Below are 16,671 nucleotides of genomic sequence, written 5' to 3'. Positions count from 1 at the left end.
ATGGTGCCACGAAAATGCCGCAGCCCTTGTTGCTTTGTGTTACTAATATATTACGTGCAGTTCTCCCTTTCTCCAAAGAGCGCTGAGTAACAGATTAGTCACCCAACGACCCTGCAAGGTTGGCTGAAATTGTAAGCTAAAAATCTTGCCCAAGAAACGCCCCCCTCTCCATCTTTGTAGCCAAGTGGGGAGTGAATCTGGGTTTCTTGTTGTTGGTGGTGTTTCTTAGGAAACTTGAGGAAGAAGGTTGCACGCATGGTTGTGCAGGCAGGGGAGAAACAAGGTTGTAAAGGAATTCCAAATCTTTTTTTTTTTTGCTAGGCACTGACAGTTCACACTAGAGAATCTGTGATGCAGCAGGTTTAAACCAGGCAGCAGAATCAAATTACTGTGCTGGAGAATTCATTCCTACCTCTACCACAGATGCTTCCCTATTTAAACAGAGAGTCTGCCACAGTCTCACCTACACTCGAGGAGAAAATAGTTCAGAAGTGTGTATGACTGCTCCTTATATATTGGTTGTGTGCATTTGCCTTTAGTTCTTCAAATAAAGAGGCTGGGTTGTTGAGGTTAGGTTTGTGGAGAGAACCATATGGAACTTAAAAAGGCTATTGTAATGGTGTCAAAGCACCCTGCCCTTTATTCCAGAGCCTACGCTGTTCCTTACAGGGAGTACAAAACACAGTTTCTTCCTGTTTGCTGTCTAAGTGCTGCACCTATTGGGTCCATATGTTGTGTAAAATAGGTCGCAGTGAATATTACATGAGGCCTGATAAAGAATTCATGCTGGAATTCAGTAGGGGGCTGAGCCACACTGAGCAATTAGTCATTTCCCTAAGTGTCAGGAGGTGGGGGAAATCACACAGGGAAGCTACCTCAGACTCCCCAGCAGGGGCAGGTCACAAGCCTCTGCTTGAAGCCCATCTCATTCTTTGGGTCAAGAAACTGCAGCGGATTTGGAGACTCCATGTTTGAGCCTGTTTAGAAGAAGTGCAGATTTATACCCCACTCTTCTCTCTGAATCAGAGACTCTTGAGTGGGTCACAATCTCCTTTATCTATTTTCCCCACAACAGACACCCTGTGAGGTGGGTGGGGCTGAGAGAGCTTTCCCAGAAGCTGCCCTTTCAAGGACAACACTTGAGAGAGCTGTGGCTGACCCAAGGCCATTCTAGCAGCTGAAAGTGGAAGAGCGAGGAATCAAACCTGGTTCTCCCAGATAAGAGTCCACACACTTAACATCTACACCAAACTGGTGCATGCTGCTTGGTGCATGCTGACCAGGCGCTGGTTTCAGTACAGCTCGATGATCTATGAACTTGTGAGTTTGTTGTGGGACATAGAATGTGTTCCTAGAACATGTGACTGAACAATGATGCGAGGGAATGTGGGAGCACAGTGACCCTAGCCAGCCATCTCAAGTCGGAGGGCAGAGTTAGTGTTGCTGGAAACAGAGAACAAATGTCCACTCAGCAATAGAGAGCCAAGCAGTGCTTTCCAAGAAAAGGGAATATTTGGTTTCTGAATCAAGACTGTCCTCCTTTAGGGATGGCAGCAGATTCTAAGTGAGGGTAAACAAGCAGGGCCACGTTATGACTTCCATGGGCCCTACACATTTTTGGCTTTGCCTTTTATCATCATAGTAGCAATATTAAAAATTATTTTTGAGAGAACTTTAAATACTTCATTTTTTTCTGTTTTAGGCAAAGTTTAAAACATTTTTGTGGGCTCCTAAAGTATTGTGGGTCCTAGGTACTGTGCCTAATGGATAAGCTGGCCCTATAAGCAACCCTTTGGCTCCCAAGTGCCAAAAAAGAGAATGCAGCATCTACATGGGGAGACATAAAATGGTGCAGTGGAGGTCATGGGGATGAAGGTTGAACTTGGAGACATATTTGTAGTAAGTCAAGCCTTCAGGGCATTGCCAACATCTCATTGATTTGCCTTGGAGTCAGCTGATAGCTGTGCAGGTCTCGGAGGCAACAATAGGGGAGGTATTTGTGAATTTCCTATATTGTGCAGGGGGTTGGACTAGATGACCCTGGGGGTACCTCCCAACTCTATGATTCTATGGGCATAAACCATGCCTGTTGTTTTCTTCTCCACTGCTGGCTTGCCTGGGTGGAGATGTGGCCCAGGGTGCCAAGCAAAACAGTTGGGGTCTGGCTAGCATTTGCAATTCCCAGGGACCAGCAAGACCCACAGCAAATATCACAACGTAGGGGTGGGGTGGAGAAAGCAGCTTGGAAGAGGCAGGTACAGCATCTTTGCTTGCTAAACCCCAGGGGCAAAGTCAGCTGAGGCTCACATCAGTAACAGACTGGGGATGCCTGGCACCCCCGTTTCCTCTTCTGCCCACTCTGGGCTGTCAAGGTACAATTAAAATTGAAGTGACTTATGGCAACCTTGTAAAGTTTTCAGAGTAGAAGAAGAAGACTGAAGAAGACCACAGATTTATACCCTTCCCTTCTCTCTGAATCGGAGACTCAGAGCGGCTTACAATCTCCTTTATCTTCTTCCCCCACAACAGACACCCTGCAAGGTAGGTGGGGCTGAGAGATCCCTCACAGCAGCTTCCCTCTCAAGGACAACTCCTGCGAGAGCTATGGCTGACCTGAGGCCATTCCAGCAGGTGCAAGTGGAGGAGTGGGGAATCAAACCTGGTTCTTCCAAATAAGAGTCCGCACACTTAACCACCACACCAAACTGGCTCTCAAGGTAAAGGATGGTTTGCCATTGCCTTTCTCTGCATAGCAAACCTGGTCTTCTTTGATGGTCTCCCATCAGGAACTGGCCATGGCCAACCCTGCTTAGCTTCCCCCGTTGGGCTATTCATGACACTGATTTTCATTTAAGAGGTACGCCTGGCTGGTTACTTAAGAGCCTGGTAAAAGATAACCTTGCTGGTTACTTAAAAGCCTGCCTGATCAAGCTTTGCAGTTCAGCTCCAGTGTGGCATAAGCACCTGCCGGCAGGTGTTTCCTATTCCTCGACATTGTGTGCTGTTGGGCACTGCAGAGCAGTCATACTCAATAGCCAGTCCCCAAACTACGGTCTTGGTATTTGCTATGATGACTATCCCATTTAGAGAAACACCTTGGATTTGCTTGGTAACTGTGTAGTTCCCTGCTTATTTTTCTTTTTCTATGATGTTGGTAGAATGTTCTTTCCTTTTATGCCTCTGCCTTGAGAATTTCATGTAGAAAGGCAAATTGTGAAGTTTCAAAACAGGCAAACAATGATATACAATGCAAGCAAAAGCAGGTGCAACAGAATACTCCAGTTTCCTTCTTAAACACCAGCCAGAACTCAAGTATGAGCAAAAACTGACTCACTGAGTGGGTTGGTGGCTATGGCACCTCACCTCCAAAGAGATCCCACTTCTGCCGCCACCATTCTAGCCTCCTGTTTTCCTTAGAGATGTAAATGGATGTGGAAGCCAAGCTGCTGTATGGGAGATCCAGGATGAGTTCAAAATGCCCCATCCATTAGGTTTTGGCTCAACTCCATCTCGGCACCTTAGCTGTGTGTTTTGTGTGGCAGAGTTAATGGAACAAACTGTCTTCACTATCACTGAGCAAGATGGGATCAAATTATGTTATTATTATTTAATATTAAAGTAACTGAGTTCTGCCTTCGGTTTCTTTGGCAGATGGGTTCTGTCTCGGGTGTGTTCTTGCCAATGCTGAAAACTGATTAAACATCCCTTTTCTCTCCAGCATAATGCTGAAGCTAGATTGCATTGCAAGGGCTAGAGAAGGGGAAATTAGCATCTGGCAGACCGAGCAGAGCTTTTCTCGTGTTTTGGAAGGCAGTCAACTTTGACGCTGGTAGCTGAAGCAAGGGTCGTTTATTCCCAGACTGTGCCCAGTGGGAAACAGACGTTAAGCAGCAGCTGATCTGATTAGAACGAGGCCACTGCCCTGTGCTGGGGTGGGGAGCGATGGCATCCGGGTCTGAGCCAGAGAGGCCAGTAAGCATGACAGGCACTTGTGGAGGAGGGGCAATCTCCAGGCACACTTTGGAATCAAAATCTCATCGCGGAAGCAAACTCTGTGCCAGGAACAGCCTCCATAGTTGCAGCTCACTGTTTGCATTCCTACTTAAGTCTGGTGAAGGGATCTTTGACTTTCAAAAGCTTATGTTCTAAAATCTCAGAACAAAGTAGGAGTCCAGTAGGACCTTTAAGAGCAACCGAGTTGTATTCAGAATGTAAGCTTTTGTATGCATGTGTACTTCGTTAGACAATGCAATGAGGTACTGCGAGCAGTGCTACATAGAGCTGGTGGGCAGTGGGTAAGAATGCAAAGTGGCACAAAGTTAGAATCCAAGGGCAAATAGTGAAACTAACAAATTGAAAGAACATTTGGTCTGGATAGCATTTGCGTGGGAAGCCAATAAAACAGTAACATGTCAGAATGGGAGAATGATGGTGAGAGTGTCATAAGGCAATAAATGGAGTCTGTTGATTACTCTATTGCTTGCAAGTCTGGGTTAAATTGAGAACATGTCTTTCCCAGAAGTGTTCCTGACCATCGATCTTACTTTTTAAAAATGTAACATATGTTATAAACATCATTCTAGTTTGCCATTAGAAAAAAAAGAATACATTAAAGTATAGTGGGTTTAGTATATGTGATGAGATAAACAGCCAATATCCTTTTATTTGAGTTTGTCAATTTAAAAAAAAGCATTATTCTGATACACTATTCTAAAAGAGAAATACAGTGGAATACTGTGGATTTATAGCTATATTTAAGGAGCCTGTGGCACAGAGTGGTAAAGCTGCAGTACTGCAGTCCGAGCTCTCTGCTCACGACCTGAGTTCAATCCCAGCGGAAGCTGAGTTCAAGTAGCCGGCTCAAGGTTGACTCAGCCTTCCATCCTTCCGAGGTCGGTAAAATGAGTACCCAGCTTGCTGGGGGTAAAGTGCAGATGACTGGGGAAGGCAATGGCTAGGAAAGGAAAGGTCCCCTGTGCAAGCATCAGTCGTTTCCGACTCTGGGGTGACATTGCTTTCACAATGTTTTCACAGCAGACTTTTTACAGGGTGGTTTGCCATTGCCTTCCCCAGTCATCTACACTTTCCCCCCAGCAAGCTGGGTACTCATTTTACCGACCTCAGAAGGATGAAAGGCTGAGTCAGCCTCGAGCTGGCTACCTGAAAATCCAGCTACTACTGGGGATCGAACTCAGGTTGTGAGCAGAGCTTAGGACTGCAGTACTGCAGCTTTAACACTCTGCGCCACGGGGCTCTTAAGGCAATGGCAAACCACCCCGTAAAAAAGTCTGCTGTGAAAACATGATGCAGCGTCACCCCAGAGTTGGAAACGACTGGTGCTTGCACAGGGGACTACCTTTACCTATTGCTATACTTGGTGAGAGTGGGTTTCTCTAAAACCTGGTTGGTCTTTAAGGTGCTACTGGACTTGAAGCTTAACTGCTCTGAACTAGCATGCTTTGCACTTCCCTCTCAGTCCTAAATACATTTGCTTGAAAATGCTTCTTATTTCCATTTGCTGTGGCTTTAAACAGACATGTGTTTGGATGCCTTGGAGACAAACAGGTTTATTGTGGCAACAGAAAAGAGCAAGAGTCCAGTAGCACCTTAAAGACTAACAAAGTTTGTGGTAGCAGATGAGCATATCATGCAGCAGATATTGTTAGTCTTGAAGGTGGTACTAGGCTAACACGGCTACCCAGCTAGATTTATTGTGACCTCAGCTTTTGTGAACTAGAACCCACTTCCTCACTCAGGAGGAATATATCTATGCAGACTCTCTCTTCCGGTCTCTCTCTGTCTAGATATAGTCTGGCTATCTGTCTAAAAAACAGATAGTGAGATGATCGGTCTCCCCTGCAAAGAGCAGTCTGGAATTGGACTTTGTTCTCCTCTCCTGTTCGCACAGATTGGGGACTTGGAGTTAAGTCACAGTGGAAGTTGTCTTTGCGCTCTCGAATGTCAGTGGGGCTCCGTGGATGACTCATTCTTTGCTGTGACTCTGGGTTTTTTGTGTGTGCTTCGCTTATCATGATACTAAGATGTCATATTGGCAGTGAGACTACAAATGTTTGCAGTACCTGTTTCTGAACAGACTGCCTGAAACAATGAATGCTTGTGTGTGTGTGGGGCGGGGAGGGGGGTTGCTCCTCGCCGATGCATTGCCAGGATGGTAAAGTCTGCCTCTGCTGATGGTTGCAGTAAGCATAGGGAGTCTGGCAGATGAAGGCTTGCTGGTCTCTTCCAAAACTTTTGTGACTGTTGGAAACATCAAGTGGGAAATAGACAACATGTTGCATTTCTGAACAGCCTGCAGAAGGGTTTGTGCTTGATTTTGGGTGTTTCTGTGTCTATGGCAGCATCTCCTCTTCAGTGGGCACCTCCCCTGGCTTCATTATCATGTCAGGTTTTGATACTGCTTAGGCCGTTTAGCCCAGGAGAGCCAGCAGGGTGCAGTGGTTAGAGAGTCAGGCTAGGAGACCCAGGGTTCAAATCCCTGCTCTGACATGGAAGCTGCTGCATGACCTTGGGCCAGTCACTCTCTCAGGTTAAACCTCCTCACAAGGCTGTTGTTAGGGTAACTTGGAGGAAGGCAGAATGTTGTTGTAGGCTGCTTTTTGTGGTAGGAGAGCCCCCTGTAGTGGGAAGAAGAAGAAGAAGAAGATATTGGATTTATATCCCGCCCTCCACTCCGAAGAGTCTCAGAGCGGCTCACAATCTCCTTTACCTTCCTCCCCCACAACAGACACCCTGTGAGGTGGGTGGGGCTGGAGAGGGCTCTCACAGCAGCTGCCCTTTCAAGGACAACCTCTGCCAGAGCTATGGCTGACCCAAGGCCATGCTAGCAGGTGCAAGTGGAGGAGTGGGGAATCAAACCCAGTTCTCCCAGATAAGAATCCGCATCGACACCCTTATTTTGACATATCTAAATCAATGCCCCTCAACTGATTTCCCCATGTATGTTAGTCAATCGGTGTTATAACTTTTCTAACAAGCAGGAATTTTAAATAAAGAACTGCTACAAACCCTTTTCTAGCAAGCGAACGTCCTTGAAGCAGGAACCGTCACCAAACCCCCCTGCACCGCCTCACCTTGCCTGCCTGATTGGTAAAGCAGCAGCTACCACAGAAAAGTCCATTCTCTGATATACAGCTTTCTGCTTTCACGGATGGGAGGGGTTTCAGGCCAGGGGCTGCCAATCTCCTGACAGGCTATTGTTGTTCAGTTGCACAGTCGAGTCCGACTCTTTGCGACCCCATGGACCAAGTCACGCCAGGCCCTCCTGTCTTCCACCCTCCTCCAAAGTCTGCTCAAATTTGTGTTTTACATCAGTAACGCTGTCCAGCCAGCTCATCTTTTGCCGTCCCCTTCTTTTGCCTTCAGACTTTCCCAGCAATAGGGTCTTCTCCAGTGAGTGCTCCCTTCTCATTTGGTGGCCAAAGTATTTGAGCTTCAGCTTCAGCATCTGACCTTCCAGGGAACAGTCAGGGTTAATTTCCCTTCTGACTGACTGATTTGATCTTCTTGTGACAGTCCAAGGGACTCTCAAGAGTCTTCTCCAGCACCACATCTCAAAAGCATCTATTCTTCTGCGCTCGGCCTTCGTTATGTTCCAACTCTCACAGCCATGCATTACTACTGGGAATACCATCACTTTGACTATACAGACTTTTGTTGGCAGGACAAAGGCCCAAATTTTGTCCTTCACAGCTGCTTTGATGGTGTCCCTGTTGGGGAGAAAAGTGAACTATAAATGAAATTTACAAAAAAAAATTCCTCCTAATATGTCATGGGAATCAACCTGTTTCACAGCCAGTGTTCCCTCTAAGCTGAGTTAGCGTGAGCTAGCTCACAGATTTTTACCCTCCAGTTTATGCATTTTTGTCTTAGCTCAGGAAAGATGACCCCAGAGCACATTAATTTATGCAGTAGCTCACAGCTTTAATGCCCGTAGCTCACAACTTTAATGTCATTAGGGTTTGTAGAATCTTTCGGGATCAAGTGCCATGTTCTACTGGAGAAAGTTTTCCTTCCAGACGTTTTGTTCTCAGCTGCGGAGAACATCCTCAGTGGCGTTGCAGCCGGAGCAGGCGCTCAGACCTTCTTGGCTGCTGTGCATTGAGAACGAAATGCATGTTGGACACATTGAAGTATTAGAACCAACATACAAGTTCAATGCACAGCAGCCAAGAAGGTCTGAGCGCCTGCTCCGGCTGCAACGCCACTGAGGATGTTCTCCGCAGCTGAGAACAAAACGTCTGGAAGGAAAACTTTCTCCAGTAGAACACGGCACTTGATCCCGAAAGATTCTACAAACCCTAATGATGTTACCAGCCGTGAAAACCTGAAATCTTTGATAACTTTAATGTCAGTAGCTTGCAAAGTAGAATTTTTGCTCACAAGACTCTGAAGCTTAGAGGGAACATTGTTCACAGCCTTTGTTATCGTGAAGCCATGCCACTGGATGCCCTAGCCGTGCTCTTGCTTTCCCCCCTCTGTGATGACCAAGACACTCCTCTTTCCCTCCTTTTCCCCTTTGCAGGAGGGGGATTCACTTGGGGCCATGGAGAAGCTCTGCCGGCAGCTGACCTACCACCTGAGCCCTCACTCACAGTGGCGGCGCCAGGGCATCGTGAAGAGGAAACCGCAGGCCTGGTGAGTGACACTGCAGAGAGTAAGGCCCTGGGGGGGCTTCTGTGTGCTGGTGGGGGCTTAGAGAGCCACACAACATTGCTTGATAGGATTGCTTTATAGGATCTTGGTCTTCTTTTCAGACAAACTTTAAGACAGAAATACATCATTAAAAATTGAAGAAATTTCTCCAGGTATAAGAAGGATTATTAAAAATCTATCTGGCATAAAGTGTGGGAGGGGAGAGGTGCAATGGGAAGTGCACTTTACCATGGTAGCTGATATAATATAAACTCTGGTGTGTAAACGAACTGCTTGTGTTGTGATCTCCTACACAGGCTGTACGTGTTGCTTGTTGAAAAGGTCAGAATGGAAAACTGATGAGTAACTCCAACTCAGAAGAACTTGGGGATCAGGAAAAGAAGCCTGAGGGATTTGGGTCCGTGGGATGCTGTTAATGATCTGTTCCAAAAACAAAAGTTGCAGTAATGCCTTTTTATTAGGACCAATTAAAAAACATCACGAAATAGCATACAAGCATTTGAGTTCTCTAGAGCTTTTCACCGAGCTGGCGGGGTTCAGTACAGGAAAACAAAATGAATGCATGACTCTTAATTTTTGGAATTTCTCTCCTTAGAACTAAAGGATATGATTTTAATGAATGGTGACTTCAGTAGTCCTAGAGAGGAAGAAAGTGGATTCTGCCTTCCCAGAAGTCCCCCCCCCCCCAAGTCCTTTTCAGGTTGGAGCCTTCCATAGCCCTGTAAGCAGTCTGTCAGAAAAACCCCCTTACACATACTTAGAAAAATTAAAACATGCAGAAACAAGACAAGACCTTAGAGAGGCAACAGGTCTCATCAGTAATATAACAGACATCGTAAGCCAGAAAAGTTCATGTAGTGAAGTGAGAGGGAACTTTCAGGGTGAGTTTCAGCATTCTGTTCTCTGTAGATCAGTATAGCTACTTGGTACCTTTGTCTGTTTTTGAGAAATACCAACTTTAGCTATCAAAGAGAAAGATGCTTCAGCTGAGAAAGAGTGGTTTTTAAATGGGATTTGGCTTACTTGGATGGCTTACCTTCCATCTATTAGGTCAGTGGTCATCAATCCATGTATGGGGACGCTCTGGTGGGTTTTAAGTCCTTGTACCCTGCAATTCTTGTTGGTCTCTTAAGATTGGTCATTCCTGGACTCAAATCTAACTACTCATGTAAATGATATACTTGCTGCTCAGTGGGTCCCATACTCAGTACGCCTAGAAAGTTTGAAGACGACCACAGCGGATAATATTACCCGATTTAGCTTCCGTTGACTCTTCCCTCTTAATTAAAACTCTGCATTGTAAGCGCCATTTAAAAAAAATAAAAACTTTCTGCCTTCACTGGGGGACCTGCATGTCCCACTTTGTTTTGGAAAGATGCTTCATCAGCTGCTGCCTTTCATAGCCGCAGAGCTGGTGTGCCGTTTGTTCTCTCTCCTTTTTTCCAGCAGCCCGATGCAACTTAAAACCTGTTTTGTGCCCAACTAAACTAATCTAATTTAGTCTGTAGCTGCTCCTGTTGTTCGTGTTGAGATACCAACTGCAGGCTCGAAGCTCTGCCACCCGGCCTTGAATCAACTTGTTTTTATCCCGCCTCGCCTTTTTGTATTGAACATCCAGCCTGATGAAGAGTTCCAGGAAACTCACAAGCTTGCACATTGTTTTATGATCCATTTGGCTTTATGAGATGCGGTGGATCTTTTTAAAAAGCTTTACTATTTTTGGAGCTGAGTATCTGAGTGCCAAGAGAGGTACTAGCAACCTTTGTTTGTTACAACACCGTCCTGAGCAGAAAGAGATACACCCTTCCCAAGACCACTGATGGACATAGAAGGGTCTGATGCTACTTTGGATGCCAGTGTGTGAAATAAAGTGAGTTCAGCCAGCTCTGAATCAACCAAGGACACTTTATTGCAAGAAGAAACAGTCACAAACAACCCAGACAACTCACTTAATATATATACTGTGGCTAAATTAAACACACCCCCTTTAATCGGCTGCAGTTACTTCAATTGGCTCACTCCAGAATCTTTCATTTGCATCTCCTTGTTACTTGTTGTTACATGCCTAGCATCCTGGTTGGCCAGTTCTTCTAGGCTTCAGGATCCTGATTTACAAGGAGTGCCTGTCTCACGCTCAGGCAGCAAGAACCCAGTGAGATGCAATACATAGTCGTGTTAATACTTGATCAGCCTCCAAAGCTTCAGTGCCGCTTGAAGGGGCAGTTGCAATTTTGCTGCTCTATAACAATGTTTGTGTCTTGGCGTAGCCAAGCCTAGGGTACATGTGGTATTTCATACAAGCATGAAAGATTAAATTTGCATTGGAATTAAGTGATGAATACAGCATCTCTTCCTTTGGAAGCTGAAGGGTCTTTGGGGGATGGCCTAATAGATCAATCCATGACCATTTAACACGGTGTGTTATACCAGACACTTGCTTTCATTGGTCACAGAGAGGGGGCCAGCCCTGTTCCCAAATAGAACTGGAGCCACTACAAGCGTGGCTGGAGAAGCCACATTCCACTCTGCTAAGAGCAGCTTTTCTGCTCCCCTTGAGTCCCTGGGGCTGTACTCCCAGTTGCATTGCCTCACACTGCTGCGTGAGGAGATGCAACAGGTCACAGCTTTGGGTTCCTTTGACAGGTGGTTTAATGGTAACAGCCCTGATCCAGATAGCCCTGGCAAGCCCGATCTCATCAGATCTCAGAAGCTAAGCAGGATTGGCCCTAAGTGTTTGGAAGGGAGACCACCAAGGAATACTAGGGTTGCTACCCAGAGGCAGGCAATGGGAAACCGCCTCTGAAACCTCTTGCCTTGAAAATCCCATAGGATCGCCAGGTAGCCCCTTTCTGGGGAAAGTCTATAAAAGTGCCTGGTTTTATATGACCACATGTGTACCTGCCATATCCAACAGATCAGATCATGTTTTCTACCTCTTCTGCTTGGTACGACTGCTTTTGCCGAGGCCAGAGCCTCTGTACTGTCAGGTTTTGGAAATCGGCACTGGCGGTCCACGTCAGACTATGAGTCCTCTGCAGATGCCTTGCAGTCAGCTGGTACATTTAACCGTCCTCCAAGCATTCCACCCACCCACCTACATTTTGAACTGGAAACTGGGATGCCCTTTGAGGCACAGCCCAAATAAGCAAATGTGTCAGGCCTCTTGCCACCCTTTTGTCTCTGGCAAAAATATTTCCTGCTAATTTAATAAATGACAAAGGAGCACGGCAGAGCTTCAGCCATCTTTGGACCAGCAAAGCTGAGGGATCATGGAAGGTCAGGATTTTTTCCCCCCAAGCTAAAGAAGGAAATGGCCACCGCTTGTCACTCTGTTAGCATGTAATTATAGTTTCTCGGATGTGTCAGCAAGAAGTCTTTTTAGAACAGAAGAGATGCAAGGAACCCTCTGAAGCATAAATTAAAAGGTTTAGCAGTGCGCTGTCCTGTTTTTAATCACCAGTCCCGTTTTTAATTAGCAGCTTCTTCTGTGTGTGTTTCCTGAATCCTAACAAGCTTTATTCAATTATTTCCTTTCAGAGATGTAGTTAGTAGCTATAGGCCTTGTGGGCTTTTTTTGGACTAGGCCCTAGTTCAAAAACAAGGGTACCTATTAGCAGTCCTGGCAATTTGTAGATATAATATGTGATTCCTTGTGAATGATGTGTGTCAGTGAGAACCAACATGTGTAGTGGCTAGAGTCCTAGATAAGAAGACAACTGCAGATTTGTACACCGCCCTTCTCTCTGAATCAGAGACTTTGAGCGGCTTACAATCTCTTATAACTTCTTCCCCCACAACAGACACCCTGTGAGGTAGGTGGGGCTGAGAGAGCTATCACAGAAGCTGCCCTTTCAAGGAGAATTCTTATGAGAGCTATGGGTGACTTAAGGCCGTTCCAGCAGCTGTAAGTGAAGGAGTGGAGAATCAAACCCGGTTCTCCCAGATAAGAGTCCACACACTTATCCACTACACAAACTGGCTCTCAGATAAGGACTAGAGAGGCCTGGGAGACCTTGGGTAATCTCATTTACAGAGGGTCTAAACTGTACATTCTGTTTTCTTCACATCCTCCCCAGGTCCACAGTATAGGATTGCCTAGCTCTAGGTAGGCCCAAGAGATCTCCTGCAATGACAAGAGATCTCTGGGTGACAAGGATGAGTTCCTGTGGAGAAAATGGCTGCTTTGGAAGGTGGACTCTGTGGGATTATATCCCACTGAATGAAGTTCCTCTCCTTCCCAAACCCCACTGTCTCCAGGCTCCACCCCCAAAATCTCCAGGAGTTTCCCGCTCTGGAGCTGGCAACCCCAGGTCCTGTGCAAAGACATGCCTTTAGTGTTGCCAGATTCAGCTCAGCAAATATCTGCGGACTTTGGGGGTGGAACTTTGGGGGTGACAAGCACAATTGAACTCCAAAGGGAGTTCTGGCCATCATATTTAAAGGGACGTTCCATTGGAAATAATGGAGGATGGGGGCACCTTCTTTTGTGGCTCATAGAACTGGACACCCTGGTCCAATCTTTTTGAAACTTGGAGGCGGGGGGTTAGGAGTGGCACCAGATAAAACTGGTCAGCAGTAGATTCAGGACAGACAGTGGATAACATGAATATTATATAGGACAATCTATGGCAAACCTGTTGGGGGAGGGCACAGAAACTGCAAAAGGTTTCTTATAGCATGCATTCTACCTCATAAACATTTGCAGTTTAGTTTGAAGGCTCTTACACCTCTAAAATGCATTAATAGGCAAAATAGTACAATTTTATGAGCCACGTTATTATGAATAATGCATTTCACTTTCTTAAATAACAACTAGGTTTCATAGGAAGGTAGAACATTCTTGATACCTCAGTTTTGAGAAAGAAAAACACCCAGGTTTTCCCCATGACTGCAAAATTAATCTCATTTCTATCCCCCCCCCCAACTAACTGGCTTATGAACAAGAGTCCAGTAGCACCTTAAAGACTAACAAAATTTGTGGCAGGGTATGATCTTTCGGGAGTCACTGCTCACTTCAGATATCTGAAGATATTCTTCAGGTAGCTGAAGAGGTGAGCAGTGACTCCTGAAAGATCATACCCTGCCACAAATTTTGTTTGTCTTTATGATGCTACTGGACTCTTGCTCTTTTCTGCTGCTACAGACAAACATGGCTGCCCATTCTGATCTAATTGACTTATGGAATTCATCACCACAAGATGTAATTATAGCCACTAGCTTATATGTTTTTAAAAGGGAGCTGGGTCCATTAATGAATTAGCTATGATGGTTACACTGAGCTTCCCACATCCAGAGGGCAGGATATCTGAATTTCACTTGCTGCAAAGCACACAGTTGAAGGATTATTTGTGGGGTTTTCCAAGTCTCCTGTGAGCAGGTGATTCTGATCCAGCAAGCTCTTTTTGTATCCCTAAGCAGTCCTATGTATATTGGCTGTAATGAAAGTTAGGGCTTGCTTTTGAGTAAGCATAGGCTTGAACCTGAAAATGCAAAAGGCTATTAGTGATTTTTCTCAGCCCTCTATGGGGTTGCCGTTTCAAATCCTTCAGTACTGGATGTTCTTGGTGTTCTCAAAAGGTGGGGCTCTCCCCTGTCACTAAGAAGAAAGCACCACAATTTTAACTCTGATATTATAATGGAGTGATTGCCAAAGGAATTACATCCTGCAAACGTTGCAGTGGTTGGTGCTAATTTTCCTTGGTTCACCGAGGCATCTCATGAAGAATTAAAGATTTAACAAACACGCACCAGGTTTGTTAGCAATTATTAGCAAATAATCTTCTAATTCTGACTACAAAATGAAAGCAACTCCCCCCGCCCCCAGAGCATAGCGATGTGATCGTTGCTCCCCGAGATGCACCGAAGAAATCCATTTGTTCCCGCAATGAGCAAACATAATCTGCTGTACTTTTCTTTGCCTCAGTGGCTGTGATAGCTGTTCCCAAGAGAGGGAAGGATAGCAAGGCCCTCTATTTAAGAGCTGGGGGTGGGGGGAGGCTTCTCAGAGCTTTGGTATTCTCACAGCTGATCACCTTTCCTGCGGCTATCTTGGACGTGTGGAATGTGGGCCCTGTACCAGGCTTGTGACGCCTGTCTGATCTGGTATGGCCCTGTCCAGTTTGTGTGAAGGCAGCAGACCCTAGCACACTAGTGAATCTGGACTCGCACTAGCGGCGTGCCCTCCCCCTGCAGTTCCTTCTTACCACTGGAGGACTTTCTCTGGGCTGCAAGACATGTAGATAAATGGATGCTTCTGTGTGTATGCAGAGAAGCTGAGCAATGCGTACATGCAAGCTAAGTTTGGGGGTACATAAAATCCAGGATATAGAGTTTATCTATATCCAGTTTGGTAAACACCTTGATTCCCGTCACTCCCATGCTGTTGAGCAGAATTGAGGCCTCTGTGCCACCCTCCGAGGGTCAAAACAGCTGAGTTTTACAGCCAGTGTGTTTTTCTAAATTGCTCATTCCTCACGTCCTCCTGACTCTGCATTAATGTGTGCCTGTTACTTTAATATGCCTTCAGATGTCACGGGCTCTCTGTCCCTCACAGCTCTTGCTGCATGGAAGGGAAGATGAAAAAAATGAGAAATGCAGAGCGTGTTGCCGGGGTGTGTGGGAGCTGTGAAAAGCAAGCTCGCCGGGAAGGGGGGGGGGGTGAGAGCATCTTCCCTCTGCCACTTTCGGGAGAGGGTGTTGAATGTTGCCGTCTGTTTCTCCCAAGACAAGAACCAACAATCACCTCTCTCCTGAGTTGAGCTTTAGCTCCGCTCATCACTGTTCGGATTAAACCAAGACTACTTTCTGCACGAACTGCCGGAGTCGGAATTGAGAACGCTTTGAAGCTTCTCTTGAGAGGAAAATCCAGCCAGTCTTGAGGAGTACAGGCAAGCGGACTGGATGCTGCTGCCTTGGCCTTTGTGGCTTCCAGCAAGGCATTGTTTTCCTTTGTTTAAAGGAAGCTTTCCATCTTGCTTGCCTTCTCTCCCATTCCTCTTTCTCTGTCTGAATCTCCTGGAGGCACCAGGAGGTTTTTCTGAAGTGCTTAATGACATGTAGTCCTTACTCAGTGACAAGGCATTGGGGGGCTCAGCTTAGAAAGAAAGAGGCCACACAAATCTTCCATGTAGCTTTCTCCAAGGGCCTCTTCTCCCAGCCTAACGTCTTTCTACCCAAAATCTGGGGATGTGAGTATGGTGCTACGGGTATTTGCAGAGTCAAGCAGTGGCGTTTCCTCTGGATCTAAGGAGGGAGTGGGGGGACCGAGGAGGGAAACCTGCTCTTATTCTGCTGCAGGCGCATTCTAATCTCTCCCTCTGTCAGTCCAGGGATTTAAAATGCCAAGAGAGGAAAACGTCTGGGAGTCTGGCCGCCTGATCTTATTTATTTAAGATGCTTATGCCCCGTGCTTAGCGTCACTCTGAGGGCACAGCCTTCCCAAGAATCTTTCTGTGTGTGCATGCAGGGTTTAGATAAGGAAGTTGGGGATATTGTGTCGATCTTCGCAACTGGCATAGCCCACAGTTAACCATCCAGTTGGAGACAACGCCAGAGAGCACATCTTTCAAGCCAGCTGGCCGGTTTGAACATTACTTGGAAGGCACAAAGCTGGGGAAATGCTGTTTTCTTGGATCAGCTTAAGTCGGCATCAGAACAAGCAAGCGGTGGGGAAGGAGAAATTAGGGGCTAGCGAAAGGGCAGCTAACAAACATGTGATTTCTTCAGATTTCCTGGCTTGTCCTGAACACATGCCTTGGAAATGAAGAACTCATGAAAATGCCAATTCTGTGTATTTGCTTAGCACATTTTTATCTCTAAGAAGCTCTGGGCAGCATATAAAATGCCTGCAATTTTATCCTCTTTCCATTTTATCAACCCCGTGAGATAGATGAGGCTGACTGTCCCAAGGCCTCCTGGAACATTTCATGACAACAGAGGGTTAGTCCAGTATTCTAACCTCTAGCTCTATCAATGGTTATCTAATAGCAAAACTGATTC

At 46.0% G+C, this 16,671-nt stretch overlaps 2 protein-coding genes across 2 annotated transcripts in view; both read left to right on the top strand.

Moving 5' to 3' along the window:
* Nucleotides 1-16,671, top strand: part of TXNDC17 (thioredoxin domain containing 17) — a 324,677-nt gene that overhangs the window by 289,151 nt on the left and 18,855 nt on the right. The gene's annotated exons all lie outside the window — the stretch shown is intronic.
* LRRC75A (leucine rich repeat containing 75A) overlaps nucleotides 1-16,671 on the top strand; it is a 71,219-nt gene that overhangs the window by 49,268 nt on the left and 5,280 nt on the right. The window contains 1 exon segment of the mRNA XM_060259183.1: nucleotides 8,543-8,655. Within this exon segment, the coding sequence (XP_060115166.1) occupies nucleotides 8,543-8,655 (113 nt within the window).

This window comes from Heteronotia binoei, chromosome 18 (assembly GCF_032191835.1).
Source record: "Heteronotia binoei isolate CCM8104 ecotype False Entrance Well chromosome 18, APGP_CSIRO_Hbin_v1, whole genome shotgun sequence".
Classification (NCBI taxonomy): Eukaryota; Metazoa; Chordata; class Lepidosauria; order Squamata; family Gekkonidae; genus Heteronotia; species Heteronotia binoei.
This window is presented reverse-complemented; position numbering and strand designations above follow the sequence as displayed.